We start from the raw sequence: 23266 nt of genomic DNA, 5'->3' as shown, positions 1-23266 counted from the left end.
TCACATCTGAAATCAATGTGCCCCCTTCTTTAAATGTTCTTAGATTTGGGTCACAGAAATATCATGTTGGCCACATTCCCAAAGATTAACTAAGTTTGTCCAGTGAGCTAGCGACAGAAACAGCCACTGAGGACTTGCTCAATAGTTTCCTCCTCCATGACCATCTCTCGTTACCTCTATCTCTGTCTTGGTTTTTCAAGTCTGGGTTCTTTACATATTTTTCACCTTTTAACTTGAGCTGTTAATTGAAGATATTCTTGAATTTTCTCATGAGTATCTACAATGGGTTCTCCTTGCCTGTGGACAGATGCCCTGCCTTTTGGATCAATATGTTCTCACAGCTGATAGCACAGGGATGAGCATCTGATTTGATGACAGATGTCAGTTCCTACAGATGATTATGGCCACAGTATTTTATCCACAAGGTCTAATTAGATCATTTCAGCAACACTCTGGGGACAGGTGCTATCTTTTAGGTAAGGATCAAGAGTCAGAGAGATTGAACTACCTGATCAAGACCACATAACTTAGAACATGGAAATCTAGTCCACTGTCAGGGTACAGCCAGTGTCCTTTTTTTCTGTTCCCTGACTTGAAGAGAGTGGGTGAAAACTCACAGGTAGGCTCAGTGGCCATTGATGATAGACATGGGATTATCTTGTGTGTGTGTGTGTGTGTGTGTGTGTGTGTGTATGTGTGTGTGTATGTTAATGCTTGTGTATATGTTTATGTGTACACATGTTAGCATGTATGTAAAGGCTGGACATTTATGTCAGGTATTTTCCTTGTCATTATCTACTTTGTTTTCTGAATCAGCTTCTTTCCCTGACTTCGAAGCTCATTTCGAAGTCAAGATTTGGCAAGGCTAGATGGTCAGCAAGTATCTTCTATCCTCCTGTCTCCATCACCCACTGCTAAAATTTCATGTACACAGCACACACCTGGCTTTTCACAAGGATACTGAGGTTCAGGTCTCAGATCCCTATGCTTGCTTGGCAAGAATTTTACTCACTGAGTCATCTTCCAGTTTCTGAAGTTATTCCCATACCCAGATCCACTTGATCCTGCTCCTGAGTAGCAGCAGTAGACAGTGCTCCTCCTCTGAAACATTTGGGATGTCATAAGTCCCCAAACCATGGATACCGTAATTGACCCAAGTTTCACTGGTGAGAACAGGATATGGGAATTTATGCTCCATTCTTTGTCTTAGCCATGAATTATCCTAAGGAAGCAATAAGGAGAGGATGGTCAAAGGGTTTGAAGTCCTTGCTGTTACTGAACCGGATGTCATTTTCCTTGATTCCCCAGACAGAAATATGAGCATATCTTCCTTATTTTAGGAAGAACTACTTATTTCATATACAGTTAAAGGTTCTTTCTGTACTAGAAAGAGTACCATGGTGCTATTCAATGGCTATCATTTTGTGTCAGCTTGACTGGGAGTTATCCAAATAGCTAGTAAAACATTATTTTCTTTTTACATTTTTCTTTTGTTGAAAATAGATTTTTTTCTTAAGATATATTCTGATTATGGTTTACCTCTCCCAGTTCCTTCAAGGTCCTCCCGAACTCCCCTCCTTTTCGAATCTATACCCTTTCTGTCTCTCAATATACAAGAAATAGGCAAGCTGGGTGGCGGTGTCGTACACCTTTAATCCCAGCACTTGGGAGGCAGAAGCAGATGGATCTTTGGGAGTTCAAGGCCAGCCTGGGCTACAAGAGCTAGTTCCAGGACAGGCTCCAAAGCTACAGAGAAGCCCTGTCTCAAAAAAAGAAAAATGAAAAGAAAAGGGCATCTAAAAAGTAATAAAATAAGATGAAACAAAAACAAACAAACCAGAATAGGACAAAATAAACAAATAGAGGAAAAACAACCAAAGAAAAATTATAGGAAACATATAAACACAGAGATGCATGTTTGCACACCCAGGAATTTCATAAAAACAAAACTAGAAGCCAAAATAATATACAAAGAACCTCTAGGGATTAAAAACATACCCCGACAAAACATTATGAGGCAAGGAACCTTTAAAAAATGCCCTTAAGTGTTTTTGTGTTGGCCATCTACTGTGGGTCATGAGGCTTACCCGTAAGAGTAGTTTGTGTCCCCAGCGAGACTTCCTCGAAGAGAACTAACTTTTCATCTGCAAGTGGTTATCTGTCCGAGAAAGCTTCTTGGTTAGGTATGTGTTCACTTTTCCTCCCAGTGCTGGGGCCACATCTGGTGCAGATATATGCAGGCCCTGAGCATGGTACCACAGTCCCTGGGAGTTCCTGAGTCTGTCTGTCCCACTGTGGTTGCCCTTGTTTCCTTCATCCCCTCTGGCTCTGCCAGTCTTACAGCCTCTTCTGTCGCGGGGTTTCCTGAGACCTGCTGGGAGGGATTTGATGGAGATATCCCATTTAGGACTGAGTTTTCCAAAGTCTCTTGCTCTCTGCATGGTTTGGCTGTGCGTCTCTGTGTTTGTTCCCATCGATTGCAGAAGGAAGCTTCTCAGATGACGGCCGAGTAAGGCACTGGATAGCAGAATGTCATTAGGAATTGTTTTATTGCTATAGTCCTTTAGCAGAAGAGTAGAATTTCATTTTCTCAAAAGTGCCTGCCCTTTTTGGTCTTAGGTTCTTGATCAGCCAAGCAATCTCAGGATGGTTCCATCTCATGGAGAGGGCTTCAAATAGCATCCAATATCGGTTAGTTAGTCAGAAGAGCTTTGTGCCACTGTTACACTAGTGTGTCTTTCAGGAAGGTCCTCATTGGAGGTCAAAAGGTTTGTAGTTGGGTTGTTGTTTACCATTCTCCTTTCAAACTGTGCCGAGTACCTTCCTGCATCATGAATATCTGTCTATGGGGTGAAGACTCTAGGCACCAGGCAGACTTGTACCTGTTTACAGAATTGTGGAGTGTTGTCTTCAGGAAAAGGGCTGTGGAGAGCAACCAATGGCTCTGGAAATAACCTGGTTCATTTGGGTGTTCCCATAGAACCATTGTTATCATCAACTTGATTAGATGTTACCCATTCCTAGCCCTGGAAGCTTCATAACATTATTTTCCGTGTGTGTGTGTGTGTGTGTGTGTGTGTGTGTGTGTGTGTGTGTGTGTGTTTGGAAGAGATTGGCATTTAAATTGGTATATGAAAAAAGATAGCCTGAAAATAGAAACGCGACTGCCTAGTTGGGGAAGGGGGCTAACAAGAGGGGCAGAAGGAAGGCAGCAATAGGCACCATGGGAAGTAGACGCTTCAAGCATCTTTAATACTTATGTGACAATGTCCTCATGGAACCCAACAGTTTATAAAATGAGTAGATGATGGTGATGATGATGATGATGATGATGATGATGATGATGATGATATACGGTAGAAACAAAGAAAGGAAAGAACAGTATATACCTTTGCCAAGATTGTGGGCTTCCTCCAATCCATTCACAACCTGAATATAGAAAGAAAAGGAAAAGCTTGGGTTATCTCTCCTTCTCTCTCTGTCTCTCTCTTTTTCGTGAGTTGAAATATTGACTTGCTTCTGTCTAGATGTTGTTGCTCTTAGTCCTGGACTGGGTGCTCCATTGCGTGTCTCCCTGCTTCTTAGGACTTGGACTGAAAACATTAGATATGTCTTCTAAAATCTATGTTAAATGCATTTCTAATAAATAACCAAGCATCTATGTGCGTTCTAACAGCTTTGTTTCTGTGAAAACTCTTAATGCACAATATATTTAGGTTATTGTTTTTAACATAGATTTATAGAGAAGAAAAGCAAAGTTATTTATAAAGAAAAGGCTAGATACTTCCAAATGTCACTACTGATGATATTTGATAAAAGGTTATTATTTGTAAACATTACTGTTTTCAGGCTTTATTGTGTGTGTTAACATTTCTCGGCCTAATTTACACACCATAAGCTTTCTCATCATTTCTTTAAATATTCTTTATAGATATGATTTTCAGTGGTTTTGTAATTGCTTCATGAATACTATAATTTGCTACCGCTTTCCAAAAGCCAGGCATTTAGGTGGGACATACTGCTTCACTAAGTGTCCAGTAGTTTTAGGGTGGTTTTGTTTTTATTGTGGTCAATGGGAAATTACCCACAAGATAGTTAACCCAAGGCCGTCTTCATCCAATGACTTTCCGAGTCCCAAGAGCATTTGGCGTATAATGATACCATATAAGCCCCTTGGAAGCTCCCTTGAGAGGTTATTACCACTCAGCATAGCCCATGAGGGTTTTAAATGGTTTGTGTCACGTTCATGCTTTCAAGGAAAGACTTGCTTCCCCCCAAGTAGGTTTTCTGAATTAATTTAGCTCTCTAGGGAGAACTATGGGGAAACATGGTTTTGTATTTAATGATTTGCCATCATTTACTTGTTGCTGGCTTCCACATCAGGCAGCAGAGGTTGCTTTGGGGTGTTTTCCTGTGGATCATTCCTAGGAAACAATGACGTTCACACCTCCGGGAGAGCTGACACCCAAGCCCAAAAGGGAGCTTGTCATTATTTAAAACATCATGATTATGCAAATCAAACTTTCCTCTCTGGCAAAGTTTGTTATTATGTATTTTCATTCATCCAATGCTTTATTCATAGCACTGCCTCGATAGATAGGCTGGTAATGGGGGCTGTATATTTAAAAATTAAATAGAGACATGGGAAGAAGAAAGAAGGCTTGAAGGAGATACACGTAAAAGGTCTAGATAAATTGGTAGGACCTTTTGTGTGACTCTTTGACCTTATAAGCAGCTGTTCTTCATCTGTCACTCTGGTTTCTAGGACATGAGTATGTGTGCTTGTGTGCGTGTGTGTGTGCGTGTGTGTGTGTGTGTTCAAGCACTTATGCCATGGCATGTGTGTGGCAATCAGAGAACACTGAGAATACTTTTGAGTGCTAGTCCTTGCTGTCGAGCTTGTTTGAGGTGGGGTCTCTGCACCACCAGGTTTGCTGGCCTACAAGCACCCAGAGACTTTCCTGTCCCTATTTCCTGCCTCACAGTAGGAAAGCTGGGACTGCACATGCGCTTTGTCACGTCTGCCGTGTATGAGGGTTGCAGGGATCTGAATTCAGGTCTTCAAGCTTATGTTGTGAGCACTTCTTTCCACTGAGCTATCTCCTCAGGTCAGGCTCTCTCTCTCTCTCTCCCCCTCCCTTTCCTTCCTTCCTCCCTCCCTCCGTCCCCCGCCTCAAGGATACACCTTATTCTTTGTATCTTCTCCATGCCTCATAGTCCTGAATGGAAATTAATGACTGATTTAGGGACCTAGGAGTCAAAGGTGCGCTTCTATGCTAAATGCAGAACCACTGAGAAAGATAACACGGACATGTGGTTCACAGCAGGATTCAGGCATCCTGTGTCTGGTGCATCTTTAGAAGATGTCGCTATTCATATTGATCTGCATCCTACGGTGTAAGTACAATGAGTGTTCTTGCAGCAGAAGTCCAGATCCCACACAGCTGTCTGCCAACAATGCACTGCTATGAACTCCCTGTGAGCGAATTCTGCAAAGAGTTAAAGCCATGGCTTTTAATTGATTTGGGGATTATGGATTCTCAGGGGACCTAAAATCAAAAGTTGCAGATCCAAGTGAGAAAAGTTCATGGGCACCTGTCTTTTTGTACAGTCTCGTAAAGGTTACACGGCCCCTGGAGCCAGGTTAAACAATAAATAATCCTTATTAGGCATCCAATAGCCTTCCAGAAAAGTATCATATTCCAAAGAAAGACAGTGCGTTTAGTCCATATTGCAAGTGAGCCACAGAGCTGACTAGAAGTTTCTGCGTAGTGTCCCCCAAACCGTAGTACCTTGCTTTCCCAGAGCCACAGGACGAGAGCTACACTCAGAGTAGACAGCACGCACTTCAGCGTAGGGCGCAGCTTGCAGGAATCGCCTTACCCTGTCACGTGGGGGCCATGTTCCCTGAAACAGGAAATGGCCTGGGAACCAACCCAAGCCTTTACCTCAAGGGAAGGATTTCTAGGTGCAACAGCCGCAGTTGGGTCCCAGTTTGGGCTGAATTGCTCAAATCAAGCACTTTGTGCTCTGTTCCCAGAAGGCAGGGACGTCTAAGACTGAATGTAACCAGGGAACACCCTGGACTGACAGCCCGGCTACCAACTACGGTAAGCTCGGGATGATTCTTCGAGTAATGTGCAATTTGAGGTTTGCTGGGAGACAAACGATTGACTCTGGTTTCTTGGGCAAGTGCTTCAAATTAAACAATTGAGTTTGAGGTGTGGTTAGAATCACACTCCTGGGACCTCCGCAGCGTTTTCACTTTAAGACTCGGTCATGTGGATGTGCTGGCAGGATAGGGTAAGGTTGCAAGTGTTCTTAGCAAGGTCCTGACACCTATTCAAGATGACAGCTGGTGAGCACAGACCCTGAGCAGGGACTCAGAACTCATTCAATACAAGCCTAGCCCTGTCTGCCAGACTTTGTGCTTCCCCTGCTTCCTCTCTCAGAGGGAAGAAAAGATAAACACTGTGTGTGTGGATGATGCACTAATCCTAGGTTAACTACTCCAGGTCTAATGCTGGTCATGACAGCGCTTTTTTAGTAACATCTTAAAGTCAACTTTGTGTATCTATAGACTCCATATATATTAAACCAAACAAAAGGAGATTAATATATGAAAAAGTACAACATATTTTTATTATTATATTTCTCTTTATATTATTCCCTAGATAGTATAACAACTCTACATATGACATCTACACTGTACTGGGTATCATAAATTGTCTTAGGGTGCTTGGAAGTATCAGGAGGTATGTGTAGATTGTCTGTAAATGTGAGGATATTTTATGTCAGGGGTTTCATCATGGTTAGATTTTGGTAATTGCTAATGACTCACAGCTACTCTATATTCTCTTCAACTGTGCCCATTATATTATTATTATTATTAATTATATGTTTATAGGTTTTTTGAGACAGGGTTTCTTTGTATAGCTCTGGCTATACAGGAATTCTCTCTGTAGATCAGGCTGGTCACAGACTCAGAGATCCATCTTCCTTTGCCTCTTGAGTGCTGGGATTATAGGTGTGCCACACCACTGCCTGGCTCTGTGTCATGTGATTGATTGTAGAACATTTTATTAGATGCTTCAAGTAGGAGTAGTTTCATTGGTGAAAAGTTACCTTGCTAGGAAGTCAGCACTGTGTCCTGAAAACACACCTTCTAAAGAGAGAGCCCTTTATCTGTTGTGGGCAAATTTGTTGCGGGTGGAATGAATCCCCTGTGCCATGATCTTCTGATCTTCTTCTGCACAAGGCTGAAGGAGATCATTCTACAGCTAGGGCCGCAATTTGTCCCAAGATACATGCAACTTGTAGGAGATCCCAAAGCATTTTGTCTTAGTGTTTTATTGCCTTAACCTTTCCAAAAAGGCAGAGAAGGCATTTCTGCACCCTTGTGCTTCTCAACACAAATATCAGCTTGCAGTGCTTTATTCTCAAGCATCTTCCAAAGAAGTCCATTGGCAAATGAGTCCCTCCTCCACCCTGCTTGTGGCAATTTCCCTAATTGCTAAATCACCCCATGCTGATTGTCTTGTAATTTTTTTTTTTTTTTTTTTTTTTTACTCAAGTTGAGGTCTGGAATAGGAAAGAAGGTTCCTCTGGGCTGTCAACAGGGCTATCACAAAGCCTTTCTTTAACAGCACTCACTGTGCATACCTGCATAAGGAATGAGGCTTATTTGCATACAGATTAACTCATGGTGTGAGTTTATGCTCTCCATAGTAGAGGCATGAATGGGCTCCTTCTCCTTGCATACCCTCCCCTTGCGGTTCAGCTTTACTTATGTTTTCAAACAGAACTTGTTTTCCATGTACATTTCTGATTATCACACAATATTTGTTTACTGTGAAGTGGGAAAGTGAAAATAAGAATAAAAGAATATCACAGCCTCACTGCCCAGTTGTATGTGGTAGCCCAGGTGCCTTTGAGGCTCTCTCCCCACCGCCACATCCTCAGTATACCTTATATCCACTTTAGCATCATGTTTAAGTCTTGACGACGTTTGCAGTTTGTGTGTTTGAGATGAAATCTACATACCACTTTGAGGGCTGCATGTTATTTCCTGTGTGCATCATGTACATGCTCGTTTCCTAGGAACCACCAAGTGGTTTTCTTCACATTAGTTTTGCTGTTGTGGACACTGATGATTTCAGGACTCTGACACAAAGTGGGAATAATTGCCCTCAGAGACCTTTGCACAGTGCTTGGCTAGTTCAAAAGATTCTTTCATTAAAGTACTTTGCTGTGAATGACTGGTTCTCTTTCTAAGCGATCTTAGACCACTGGTGATCTTATAGCACTCCAAGCCTACCAGGACTGAGCTTCTGTATCTGTCATCTCTTTCTCTCTCATTCATCATTGAAAATCTATCCCCTACCTGCAAACAGAGACTGCTCATTAGTTTCCCAGCCTCCAAATAGTCACAGGAAAACTATGTTAATTATAACACCGTTTGGTCAATGACTTAGGCGTATTCCTAGCTAGCTCTCACATCTTAAATTAACCCATTTCTATTAGTCTGTGTATCACCACAAGGCTGTGGCCTACTGGTTCTGGCGTTTTTCTCCTTCAACACCATATGGTGTCTCCTGACTCTGCCTTTTTTCTCCCTGCATTCACGTTAGTCTTCTTGCCTAGCTTTTGCCATGGGCCAAAGCAGCTTCTTTATTAACCAATGGTAAGAAGACATAGTCATAGCATACAGAGGGGAATCCCACATCACCGACTATCAACTATTATTATATAGTATCTACTTACAGCTATATGGACTATTACAATACTATGATAACAGTATCTCTAACACACTGGAACTTTTGCTGGCCCTCACTAATATATAATATATCTCGAGGTCACATAAAGACTTAAGGTGACTGCCCTACTGTGTGCTCAGTCTGTTGGTTTAACCTGTCTTTCAGAGAACAGTGTAGCAATCAACCTTACTTGCTTTGGATTTCCCATGCAATCAGTTTTCCAACCCAAGCCAATGTATCTCAGTAATTACAATAACAATCTCCAGCTACGCACTCTTCTGTGCTCCTGACCAGAGCATAAGTGTGTGTACCATTTGCCGACATCAGCAAATACAGAGGTTAAAAACAACCTTCTAAATGAATATTCAACATGTATGGGTATTGGTTAGTAAACAATGATGTTTACAGTAGTTTGCTTTCTGAGTCAATTTGTCAATTTTGGGGGTCAATTGGAGTCAATGACTTAGTCCCTTGTAAAACTGTTAAAGATACCTGTAAAAATCGCCTTTAATCTCAGCATTCGGGAGGCAGTGGCAGGCAGATCTCTGGGCTACAAGAGCAAGTTCCAGGACAGGCTCCACAGCTACTGAGAAACTCTGTCTTGAAAAAACAACAACAAAATGATACCTGTAAAGTATCCCATTTTTTTCCTATGTAGTGCTTTCCTGCTGTTCAATGTCTTCTGTAAGGGACACACACACAGAACAGACACACATATACACACACAGAACAGACACACATACACATAGACGCACACAGAGAACAGACACACATACACACACATACACACAGAGACCCGACACATACAAGAACAGACACATACAAGAACAGACACACACATACACACACATACATACAGAGAACAGACACACACATAGACACACACAGAGAACAGACATACACATACACACACATATACACAGAGAACAGACACACACACATAGACACACACAGAGAACAGACATACACATATAAACACAAACATAGACACAAACAGAGAACAGACACACACACACACATGGACATACACAGAACAGACACACACAGAACAGACACACACACACACATAGACACACATAGAACAGACACACACACACGTAGACACACATAGAACAGACACACACACACATATACACACACACGTAGACACACACACATAGACACACACAAACACACACAGAGAACAGACACGCACACAGACATACACACACACAGAACAGACACACACACACAGACATACATACACACAGAACAGACACACACACACAGACATACACACACACACAGAACACACACACAGAGAGAACAGACACACACACAGACATACACACACACACACAGAACAGACACACACACACAGACATACATACACACAGAACAGACACACACAGATACAGGGGCAGGTGAAGGTTCAGACTCATATAACAGACAGACAGAGGTTGGAAGATAAAGGGAGAATGAAGGAGAAAAATCAAATCTGGGCTTTGCCACGGGAAAGTGCTTTCATTTCTTTCCTTAGTGTGGCACCGATGCATTATTGCCAACTCTGAGTTAATTCCTACAGTGTTTAATACACACACTTATGTATCGTCTGCCGATATCATCTTCACTTCTCTATCTTCCTCTCATATGTCTATCAATCTATTATCTGTTTATTATCTATCCACAGACATATAAGCAAGCAGCATATGTGTGTGTTTTACCAGCCATCTTTCTTTTCCTGTGAACTATTTTTTCTAATCCTTTGAGAAGCTGTAGTTTAAGTTAGAAGCCGTATGCCACATGGCTTGTATGTAGTTTGTCTCATAGAAGCCAGTAGCACACTACTATCCCTTTTCCCAGCCAGTTGGCCCTGCCAGACATCATTAGGAAAGCATGAACTTGTGGTGTTTCCTTGTGTTTAACCTAATGTGAGCTTTCTGCTTCCGACATGAGAAGGAGTCTTAAATGTTCCCTTACAGAAATGCCTAATGTCAGGCATTGGCAATGTGGTCTTGTTTGAATGACTGGAACAATGCTTTGTCATTAGTCAGGAGATGGTTCAGAGGAGGACAGTTGCCCCGAGACGAGCATCGTGGAGGTGGTCCAGAGCAGTTTCCACCCCACAGAAGCCTGGGATGAGATAACTGTGCCTAAGGCAGCGGTTTAATTGGCTTCCTTCTCCTCCTCCTTCTCTGCTCCCTGAAAGGAAATCAGCCTAGGACATTTGACTAGGATGCTCTCTGAAGCCTCTTTCTCAGTGTTATCTCTTAGAAGTGAACGCTGCATCTTCTGGGGTCCAAATCAATGGGAGGTTTGACACTTGGCACTTTCCAGCTTATTGGGAAGGAATGAACGAGGGGGAGGGAATGGATTTTAGCACAGTCCTTGCCATCTCTATGGAACAGCACTTCCCCTAGGTGTATGAGCACACACATGCGTGTGTGTATGTGTGTGTGTGTGTGTGTGTGTTTCTTGGTTGAACAAATTAAACGGGTTTGTGATGGATCCAGTGGAGAAATGATTTGGTATTGGCATTTAGAACCCTGATGTCAGTCTTTAATCAATTCTTCGTTCTAAAATATCCTGAGCTGTAAACAAATGTCCTTGGATGGGGTGCAAACTCCAGTACAGAGCTACAGAGCGCTTGCCTAGCGTGCAGGAGGTCCCATGTTCAAGCTCCAGCAGAACGGAAAACAAAAGTCTAAGGTACCATGAGTGTTATATTTATGCTGCCAAGATTTTAATTAGCCACTTACTGGAAGTTGTTTTAAGAAAACGGAAGCCTTTAGCAAACTCATTTACCCAGCTGTAAAGGGTTGAACTATTTGACTCTAAATTTCTTTGCAGCTCATTGTTTGAATACTTTCAGACTTTATAATCCACCCTCTGAAGGAGACATCCTTCAAGATATTTTCCCATCTTAGGAGCTCATCTGCTTATAATTTGTTGCCTAGGCTCCTTATGACCTGAGACACTGCACATCTGAGATGGTGGCGGGATGAAGGGTACAGTCTGTGACTTGGGAATCTCTTCTTTATTAGGAACTCTGACATAAATACCAGCTCTCAGGTCTTCTTTATTAGTTCCACATGATAATGTTCCGGATATGGCTGCTGTCTCCTTCTGACTCCATAGCTGTGGTTCAGGGCTCTGTAGAACGTCCCATCTGATTTTGCATTAGATTGGTTCCCCATATAAAACAAATTGACAAGTCCTCTAGGCAGCAGGAAGTCCTGGGAACTGGAGCCCCATGAAGAGCTAGGGCAGGGGCCAGGTCAAGAGCAAGGGATGCATCTGTGTGAACTTCCAGCTAGAAAGCATCAAAACTCTGTGAGGGGGTGGACTCTTACGGAATAAATAACTGACCTAAAAAAGCAAAAGGACAGAAATGCTGCAAATCAGAATTCTTTTCCCTGCTAGAGAGCCAGTTACCAGACACCGAGCAGCCTCTCCCCTGGAGCACTCCTTCCGCCTACTTCTTCATGGCTGGCAAGTGGCAAAAGGAGAGCATTCGTGGGAGATCCAGAGATGAGACTCACAGTTGGGGGATGGCTGATACAACTCAGTGTAACCTTTCTGTTGTTGAAGGGCAGGGCTATATGGATCCCGTGTGTCTTGCCTATGGACTCGCGCAAGAAAGAGAAAGACTTGTATGTTGTTTGATATTGTGGGATTTTCTAGCATTGCAGCTTATCTTATATGTCCAGCGATACAGCCAGCTCCGTTTGCTTTTCTCTCTGTGCTTGCCTGTTCCTTCTTTACCTGTCCTCCAGTTGACTTAGTATAAGACTATGCGTATAACATACACTAGTGGATTGTCGAATGTAGTTCAGTGTGCAGGAATCATTTGTGTGCTTCCCTAGTACGATACATATAGACATACACATGCACATACTCACATATATACATACACACATATTTACACATTTACACAAACATGTACTTACAGACATACACACATATATACTTACATACACATGCATATGCACAGACACACAAACATACATACATACACACACAAACACATAGACACATGTACTGATACACACATATACATACACATATACACTTACACACATACATGTGCTCACATATGTGTTCACATACATATGTACACACATACAAAAATAGAGTCATATACATATACACATAGAGACACATAGAAACACATAGCACACACATACACACTCTAAGATCTGTCCATTTTTAATTTTTTTTGTTCTGTATATATTTAAAAATATTTACCTTCATATTATATGAATGTTTTGCTTGCATGTATGTATGTATATCATGTTCAGTGTTCGTGGTGGCCAAAACAGAACACTGGATCCCTTGAACTGGTGTGCTTTCTCTCCAGCCACCATTGTTATATATATATTTGTGTAAGTGTGGTATATATTGTGTGTGTATGTTTATGCATGTAAATGCAGATGCCTACATGCCGCTGTGAATGTGTGGGAGATAATGACAACCTAGAAGTCAGTCCTTGCATCCAGTTTGCTTGAGACAGGTACTCGCTGCTTCATGTACCAGCTCACTGTCCTGGGAGCTTCCAGAGGCTCTCAGTGTGTGATCCTGCATCTGTCTTTGTGTGGGACCTGGGAACCCGCTTTTACCCACTGAGCCACCTTTTGAGGCATGATGTACCCCTTCTTACTCTGTTTAGTCCATGTCTTAGGGTTTCTGTTGGTGCACCCAAACTCCATGACAAAAACAAAAGCAAACTGGGGCCAGGCGCAGGCTTTTTGGCTTACACTTTCACATTGCTGTTCATCTCTGAAGGAACTCACGACAGGATGCTGGAGGCAGGGGCTGATGCAGAGACCATGGAGGGGTGCTGGTACTGGCTTGCTTCCCCACGGATTGCTTAGCCTGCTTTGTTTTAGAAGCAGAACCGAGGATCGGCAGCCCAGGAATGGCACCACCCACCATGGGCTGGGCCCTTCCCCATTGATCACTAAGTGAGAAAACGCCTTACAACTGGATCTCATGGAGGCGTTTCCTCAGATGAGGCTCCTTTCTCTTTGATGATGCTAACTTATGTCAGGTTTATATACAAAACCAGCCAGGGTAGAAGCCAAATAGAAGCCAGAGAAAAAGAGAAAGCTGCTAAGACAAAACTCAGAGCTTTCGTTCACTTATTTAAAACCTCTCAGAGGCATTGGACTTGGAGTAAAACCTAGAGTCTGCATTATGATGCCCCCCCTTTCCTCTCTCCTGTCTCTCTCCCCATCTGTCTGTCTCACTGTGTTCAAGCTGTGTTGGTCTTGGTCTTCCTTCTGCTTCTAGTACAGGCATCGTTTCCCAGGATGCCTTGTGTCACCATTTGTCTACTGGGCATGATGACTGACCTCCTGCCATTTAGGGTCCTGCTCTTCCCTGTGTCACTCATCTAAACCGATTTCTCGTTTTCTTTATTGTATCCCGTAGCTTTGTAAGTAGCCGAAAGGCTCCCACTGTCCGACCGGGTGCTTGTCTACACTCTGTCCCTCCCCATCTGCACCATCTGGTCTGTGAAGGCAGCTCTATCGGCTGCATTCACTGCGAGGCACTGCGTGTGGATGGTATATACCTCTGGGGATGCCTGCATGTCTCTCCAACAAAACCGCTGTGTCCTCTACCCTCCAAGAGCTTGCAAATACCCTGCCATTGCCTTTGAATCCAGGCTTCCAAGGTAAGAATAAATTCGCAGGGCACATTTTGTCAGTCTTAAGGGACACACTCTACTTTATAAACGGAGAATTAATTACAACACCTAAGCGACACAACATATTGGGGCAAATTAATTGAATTTGACTTCGTTTCAAACTAGACTTGCAGTCACATTCGCCTCTTTCCTTCGGGAATTTGCCATTCCGTGAACAAAAAGCAATACCGTTCACCTTTTCGAGCAGGTTCTTAGAAACCAGGGATGAATCCACAGCTATGGAGGTGACTGGGGTAGGAGAGTGATCTTTTGAGCCAGTATCTAGCTCCAGCCTTCTGCTTTTCCAAGTGTCTCTTCTGGGATGGGAAGACATCTATCTTTAGATGGAAAAGGGAATTGTGAAGTCAGGATGAGGAACCCAGGCTTTTAAATATTAAATATCTTTAGGTATCTTCACAATGTCTTTGTTCCAGGTTCCTGCTAGTCTGCACTCTGAGTTAAAACATACACAGAAACCTCCTGTTCTCCCAAATTAGTGGCTTTCCCCACTAGACTCCAGAGCGCTGCAAAACCAGCCAAGAGGCTTTGCCTTGCCTGTCAGACGCCTGTCTTCCCCATTTGGTTTGACTGTGGAACTGGAGACCATCTCCAGCTGTCACTGTAGACAATGAATGGGTAGATCTGCTAATGCCTGTGGTCAGGGAGGCCGAAGACGCTCAGTTCCCTCCAGTGACCCGACCTCCAGCTATGGGAAGCAGGTAGTTACTCACAGTCAGCTCCTGTGGGAAGAGGGGACATGAGCAAGCTTGTTCTGAGCTCACAGAAACGGGGCGCATGCCCCGGGTTTGCTTCCAGGCAGGGAGGACACTGCCACGGGTGACAAGGCAAATTCAGAGTTTTCTCCTCTATTACCCATCTCCCTCGTGACAGACCCATCAGACGTTCCTCTGCGACTCCACTGTTCGGAAACTTTGAAATTGGGGCTCAGACTTTGAACATTAACCTGTATGATTTATATAACTGTTTACAATAGAAGACAGTCATTGAAATTATGAATAATAACACAACATGTCTTTAGAGATTCTGCAGTGTTTCAGAGAGAAGTTTAGCTCCCTCTCCCATTGCTCACAGGAGCAGTGTTTGGGTTTCGCTTTTCTGAGCCTCTGCTAGAACAGCCACTGCTGAATGACCAATGCATTCTCTCTCCTGGGATTGAGGGATGGCAAGGGAATCGTGCACACTGTGTTCTCAGCGGCCACCGTGCCTGACCAGAAGCTTCACAAGGTTAAAACTGATTTGCCGGCAGGATTCTAAGCTGATGCAGTCTTAGTGCTTGTGTGTAAGCACAGGAGCCACTGGGGTGGCCTCGAAGACAAAGCTTTTCTGCTTGCTTTAATCTCAGTTTCAGTCTTGCTGGTGGAGACTGATCTTCCCACCAGGGTGAGCCAGCATCCCTGCTTCTCTTTTCTTTTTATTATTATTATCATTATTATTATTAATTATCATTAGTTTTATATCAAAAAGCAACTGTGGAAACATTCTGGTGACATGCCGCCTTTTCCCATGGTCTTTTAAAGTCAGGGCCTAGTACAAATGGAGTCTTGGTACAGCCTAGACTTGGAAGGCACAGAGCAGAGCCATCTGCTTATGTGGCAGGCTGAGTCGGATTCCAGCTTCCGTAATGAATCTGTGGTGTACAGATGTGGCTTGGAGTCACTTTCTATAACAATGTCACTGGAGTGGCCCACGACTGACCTTATTTCAGAGAATTCTGCATTCACCAGTTTGCTGCCAATTAAAAGGGAGCTCTGCTTTCTGAAATTAGCCAAAGGCCAGTTAAGACTTCTTGGAGACCCTGTGCCTCAGCAGCGGTGTCACCATAAATGGCTCTTCGGTGCAGGGAGGGCTGATGTTTTGTAAGCCAATATCACATTTAGGAAGTGATTAAAATCTTTGTCTCAGTCCCCTGCCCGACCAACTGCCAGCAGCCACACAGCAAAAGGATCACAGTCAACTCACATCCATTAAGGCAACGACTCCAATGCTATCAGTTTGGCCTCAGTGAGGCTTAATTTGATTTAGAGAGGGAAGAGATGCACAGTGAAAGCGGAGAGGGAAGGAAGGGCAGAAATTCAAATGAGACTTTTCCCCAGAGCCCAAGGCCTTTTGGTTTGTTCATTTCCATAAGGATTTATTAAGTACCTGTCGAGTTCTTATTACTGTGCTAGTGCGGGAGGGTGTAGAGCGAGGAGAGCATTAGCAATGCTGTGGTTGGGATGTGCGGTCTGGCAGGGAAGATATATTCACTGCAGAAGCAGACAAAGAAATTGGTAAATTTGCATTGGCAGAAACTTCTTCAGCATCATCTAGGTACCTGGAATCATTGGAGGAAGAAGAAAAACAATGGCTGGCACTTACCTGGGCCTCTGTGATTTGAATGAATTTTTTTTTTTTATATAATGCAAACCCATTCTCCATGAAAGCTCTAAGATATGTATACTATGCTTGTTCCCATCTTACTGATGAAAAAAGTGAGGCCCAAAGAAGGGACGAAATGTGTTTTAAGATCAATAAGAGGAGGGGCAGGGACTTACACACCCCAGTCAGGCCCTAGAGTCTGATTGTTTTTAAACCCCTGTTTCCTCCGAAGGAAACGAGCAGTTGAGAATGTGTATTTTCCAAAGAAGAGCCGTTGAGCTAGAGGCAAGAGAATGGGGAAATAAAGGAAAGGTGTACGTAATGGCGACACTAGGCAAGAACATAGTTGTTCTCATGTCTATGCCGTGGACTTCCTCCATCGGGGCACAGGAAGAGACGGAACAGAGGGGCTCATGACTGCAGCTGGTAGCTAAGAGACTGACAACTGTCCAGGGACAAGTCTGTGAGTCAAAGGCTGGCTTCCCACATGGATGGGGACAGAGAAAGTGCTTAGAAACTTCTAGACTTGGGTCGAAGGCCTCAAGTGACCTTCAGCAAGCCACCTGGCCTCTACTGGCTTGTTTGTCCACAAGAAGAAAATGGAATGAATGGTGCTGGCGTGCAATGTGGAGTGAATGTGTTTCTGTCTTCAGAAATGCTGCCTGAGTGTAAATGGTGCGCCCCTTTCAGAACAGATGTGGCCACAGTGATCTAGGGCAGTCTGGTTCTGCCTTCCTGAGCTTGCATTCCAGTAGGGTGACAAAAGAAATAAGCAGACATAACGACTTCAGCTCAGGACATAGATTTTCAATAAAGCCAGACCCTGGAATTAGTGTCCTCTATTGTATGGTACCCAGGACAGCATCTGACCTGCAGGAAGTACCCAATAAGGTGGCTTTCATAGTCTATACTGTCAGGTTTTACCATCATGTGGGCTATAACAGGAGGGGAAGCCATGGTGTCTTGTCCTTTTCACTGCCTACACAGCATGCATTTTTTTCTTTCTTTTTGCTTACAAAGATTTCCTTGATTGAAGCCTCATCACCCAGGGATGACAGGGAAAATCCTCTTTTAAGGCAGTGTTGATCAGTCAGATAATTCCATTCACCTTGCCAGGGTCTGGTTTAGAAGAAGTCACATGACTGTCGAAGTTGACCAGATCTAAGTTCTACAGAGGGGACTTCCGGGTACTGGTTTTGAAAAACATTACCAAAGAAACAAAGACAACATAGGAGGAAAGGCCTTATCCTCTGCTGACATTTGCAGTTAAAAGTGTGTTGGTTTTCTTTGGGTACCCAGGAGCTGGCTTAGGCAGAAGACTGGTTTGTCAAGTGTGACAGACAACCGTAGAAAGATCACATGTCCATGATCCTTGACACTAAACTAATCGCCTGGAGACCACTCCATGTTAGTTACATTGCTATGACCAAATCCTTCATAGAAACTGCTTGAGGGTGGGAAGGTTTCTTTTGATTGAGGGTTGCAGAAATATTTCAGTTCAACAGGGCAGGGAGGAATGGTGGCAGCCATGGCTCCCACTGTGATGGTTGGGGTGTGAGGCAGTGACTTGTTCTCAGGGTGGCAGGAAAGAAGCAGAGAGCACTAGCCTGCAACCTTGTACAGCCTTCAAAGCTTATCCATAGCGATCTACTTCAGAGATCTCTAGCGATCTACTTCTGGTGGCCAATCCTCTCATTTTAAAGAGTCCATGGCTTTCATAAGAGTGCCACAAGCTGAAGACTGGGACCCAAACTTTAGAATTAAACCATGACACACTCCATCATACATCTCAAGTTAGCTGAGATAAAGGGTGTGGTGGGGAGATTGCAGATGAGATAACTTAGTGGTTAGGAACACTTGCTGCTCTTGTAGAGGACCCAAAGTTGGTCCTCATGGTGATTTCCAGCTGTCTGAAGCTTCAGTTCCAGGGATTTAGTGCGCCCCCTTCTGGTCTCTACAAGCACCAGGCATGCATGTGGCACACATACATGCGGGCAAAACACTCATGCACATGCAATAAAAATAAATGTTTTTAAAAAATATTTTTTATGTTCAAGTCACTTGGGAATGAATTTTCTCTTATTAGTAGCCAAAGCTTCCCAATTAATAGATGCCTACAATTTGATTGAGCTGGATTTTCATAGGAACTGGGTTTGGTTCTTCCAATGCATTGCTGATATTGGAGAATGAGGACAGTAAGATTCACTGATGTGGGGGACCATCCCCATATTTGGTAAAAACTTCCTTTGAGTCAAGTAGAGAAATCTTTCTTGTTCCCAGGCTGTAAGTCTCTCCTGGGGACTGGACTCTGCTCCTCACACTGGGCACAAACGCTTTAAGGATTCCTGTGGGCAACGCTCTGGGACCCAGGAAGCTGTAACTTGACACCGTGTATCTCACAGGCATTAGGTCTGTGGCACTGTCTGCTGAAGCACAGACCTAGAGCGCCGGAGGGTGGACTGTGTGGACAGTCACCGCTTTGTCTCTAGTACCCACAGCCTTAGCAAAACAGACGTCAGGGAGAATTAACAAACTAGTGGACTGAGACAAAGAAAGGGATATCTTATAATCGTGCAAACATGACACGAAGTTTCAAAACACCAACAGGCAAGCACACAGGGGTGTATGGACTTGTATAGTACCCTCTATACCTTCTACATCTCAGAACATTGGGTGGCCATACTTGAGCTTCCATTTTGGAATATCCAACTTGGCTTTCGTGTGAGCCTCACCACCTACCATTAAGACAACAAACCTAGGCTTTCCTGGAACAGGCTCTTACAGAGACAGCTGTCAGTTCTTTAGGTGAACAAAAGAACATGGTATAATCAAGACACACACTCCCATGGTTTTTTCTGAGATACCCAATTGACGTCTTTAGTCTAGAATAACCAGAAAGAAAATATAATCTTCAATGCTGCAGTTGGTGATTTTTCCTGAAGCCATTTTTTTTTCTTTGAATCTGGTCTGGCCCCCTCTAGCTTCAGGGTGCCTCCCTATGTGTGAAGTCGTTAGAGCCATTCCTACATCCCTAGGCCACAGGGAATTGCATCTCACTTTCTTTCATGTGCATCCTTCCTAATCTTGTCTACCATTGTGCTTTAAAGCACAAAGACTAGCATAGGGCAAAGCCAATGGAGCTTCATTCTTCTTCTCCAACAGGATACTTACTCCAAGAGTTGAAACCAAAGTGTTCGCCTTTCTTTATTTGTGATTGTTCTTGGAATCTCTGGGAGCACTAAAACAAAGCTGTAGTGATTGACTTATCACATATAGATTATGACTCTCTTTCCCTGGGGCTAAAGGTAGAATATGAACAGGAAGGCAGTGATTCTGCCAGCCAGGAAAGGACTTGTGTTCCCTGCAGAGCCTGCCTGTCCTTGGGCTGCCAGACTCTTACTTCCTAGACTCCTGAGGCAGGGGTCAGTACTGACTGGTGTTTTCATATTCTCTTGGGGTAAAACTGGCAGCTCCTCAGTTGTTCAGTGAGTGAAAAATGCACATTTGATCTTTCTCAGGTCTGTGTGGATCTTGTGAACGGGTTTCCAAGAAATGCCAGCCTGACAGAAAATAAGAAAAAGGGAGTCTACATCTCTTCTGTGCAGGCCAGGTTAGAATGCTGAAGTGATTCATCAAGACTCCTTGCCTCTTTAAACAAACCCCAGTGCTCCTCTCCTCTGCCAGAGGAGTGCTCCAATGTCTCTGAATTACAGAACTTTGATGAATTTCTAAGGGAAAAGGGCAGCTTTGCCAGAACCTATTGCTGTGTTTTCTCCAAATCAGGGCAAATAGCATTACTTCTGCAAATGTTGCTATTCTAATGAGATTTCTGTTTACCCACAGAGTCTGCTCTTCAGCAAGAAGCAGCTAGAAGTTTGTGCTTCGGAGAGAATAATCTGCCCTGCTGAAATGTGATTTGCTGCAGAGGGCTGCTTGGGGTTTGGATAAATGAGAAAGATAAACACGATGACTCCTGGTCGTTTTGGGTAACACGATTACTGCTGGAGGCTAGAACTGCCCCCCACTCTTGTGTCTCCCACTCTCTCAGCTTGTGAATGAGTCAAAACAAAAATTTTTCAAAATAGAAAGTTGAGATGGTAAATCTGTGACAGATGTGATTGTCCACTGTCCCAATCATACATGTCACACAGAACATAATCAGACTAGCACACAGTACCACTTGGGCATCATCATTATGTGTAGCCTAATAGGCAGGGAAATAAGATTTTGTTTCTCCCACAGTTTCTCTTCCACCACTCGGTGGAGCACACTGAGCCCTAGAGGTCCCACCAATGTACTGGCAGGGAGCAGTTTGTCCAAGACACAGCTGTAAAAATTCAGACAAACTCAAAGTAAATTTGGCTCGGAACCTCTAGGTGCTCAGAATTTTGCGTTGTGGTTTCAGGCAGTAGAAAAGAAGTTGTTTATGGGTACAGTGGATTTACGTCACTCTTGTGCGTTTTATAGTTCAGTGTCAAAGCCATACAGCAGGCCCATGAGTTCTAGATTCCAGAGGGGTCCTCGACATTCATCGAGCTCTCTCTATGTGCTGGGAAGTTTGGGGTCTCTGAAGAGGAACCAGACACAGTCATGGCTCTCAAGAAACAACACAATCAATTCCCAGTGGACAGACTCTAGGCCTGGGAGCAAGGCTGCGATGAGAGGTGGATGGGGTGGCTCTATGTGAGCTACCTCGTGGCTGGGGATTGTGGAGACTCTGTTCCAAACCTTGCCTTTGAGCTACATTAAGAAGGGTCCGTCAGATTTGGACAGAAGGTGGAGGTGGAAGGACACTTCTAATAGGAACTACAGTGTACTTAAATGTGGGGAAAATAAAAAGTCAGGGATCCATGTAAGGAGTGGGTCCCTTTCCTAGAACACAAGTCTTACATATAGACATAGAACAGAAGAAAGCAGAGGGAAATAAAAATATCTTTCACAAGTTCCCTTTCTTCTTTGTGTTCAACCCTTTTCAACCGTTTTCCAATGTGGGAATATCGAAGATGGCAGACCTACAAGCTTTCTCTGTGATGGCAGTCAGCCTCCCTAAGGAAAGAAAGGTGAGGGCTACGTGCATATAGGAGGAACACCCTGTGGGAGGGCTGGGAGGAAACACGCCCTCTCTCCCACCCTCTGCACTGCACCCGCTGTTGCCAGTTGATCTCCCTGGATTCTCCTGTCTCTCCCAATCACCACTGGACCAGACTACACTTGTCCTACAGTAGGTAACAGAGCGCAAGTTTCCCAGAAATTCTCCCTTGGCTCCCTGAGGCAGAAATGACTTACTTCCAGGAATACTGACTTCCTGTGTTCCTCTGGGATGTAAATGGGATTTTCCTCCAAACAGTGGAAACCCCCACACTGTTAGCTGTACTCAAGTTCCCAATTTTGTTTGGTTTCTGTGTCTATTCCTGTAAGAAGTTCTTATTGTGGATCCTAAGTCAACTGCCAAAGCTGGCTTAACACGCATAGGACACAAAAATAGAGGCATTGCTGCTGCGCCTCTGACCTTGGACGCAGATCTATTGCCAGTGCCTTGATGAGAGTATGACAGGCTTATTCCAACTCCGCCAATTAGGGACCCGGAAAGAGTGTGTCATTCCTCAAGCTTGGGATTCTCTAGGGAGGCATTGAGAAGAGGATCTAGTACCATCTCAAAAGTAAGAGATGGCTTATTTATTGTAGAAAACTGGAGAGCTGGCTCAGCAGTGTAGAGACCTAGGTATGCTTGCAGATAGCTGAGGTTCTATGTCCAGCACCCACAGCGTGGCTCTCAAACCATTCATAGCTCCATTTCCAGGGGATCTGACATCCTCTTCCGGCCTCTGTGGGTACCAGGCATGAAACGGCATACACATACATACATATGGGCAAAGCACTCATACATATAAAATAGAATAAGTCTAAAAAAATAAGAGTACTGGCCTGGGGAGATGGCTCAGTCAGTAAAATGCCACAAAGACTTGAGTTTTGGTCCCATGGCATCATGTAAAAGTCTAATTGATAGCTTAGGGCAGGAAAGTCAGTTTTCATTAGGAATGTAGTCCCTGGTGGGCTGACCATGCTCCAGTGAATGACCCCCTATCCATGTAAATGTGGGAAGCATTAATTGGATTCTGTGAGTATAAAAAAAAATGAGGTTTTCAGGGAATGTATGGAGAGCCTGAAAAAGTTGTAGGGGTATAGTTGTGGGGATGAGTATGATAAAAATATATGTATGTATGAAGTTCTCAAATAACAATTAAAATGTTGTATTTTTAAAACATGGTTGTCTGTGCCTATAATCTCAGCATTGGCAGAGAAGAGACAGAAGGGGCCCTGAGGCTCGCGGCACAGGGATTCTAACCAGACTGGTCATCTTAGGGTTCAGTGAGAGACCTGCCTTTACAAAATACAGAGAAGGAGTAAGTCAAGGAAGAAGATACTTAGTGTTGACTTCTGGGTTTCACATGTATACATATAT

At 43.7% G+C, this 23266-nt stretch overlaps 1 protein-coding gene across 1 annotated transcript in view; it reads left to right on the top strand.

The window, feature by feature from the left end:
• The window catches only part of LOC146893683 (uncharacterized), a 221163-nt gene extending 198174 nt beyond the window's left edge, over nt 1–22989 (top strand). Inside the window, exon 5 of the mRNA XM_087907805.1 lies at nt 20647–22989. Within this exon, the coding sequence (XP_087763931.1) occupies nt 20647–20718 (72 nt within the window). The 3' untranslated portion in view covers nt 20719–22989. The remainder of the gene's footprint in view (nt 1–20646) is intronic.
• The last annotated feature ends 277 nt before the right edge of the window (nt 22990–23266 follow it).

Source organism: Myodes glareolus, chromosome 7 (genome assembly GCF_982192425.1).
Source record: "Myodes glareolus chromosome 7, mMyoGla1.1, whole genome shotgun sequence".
NCBI classification, from domain to species: Eukaryota; Metazoa; Chordata; class Mammalia; order Rodentia; family Cricetidae; genus Myodes; species Myodes glareolus.
Note: the sequence above shows the minus strand (reverse complement) of the source record. Positions and strands in the feature narration are given on the sequence as shown.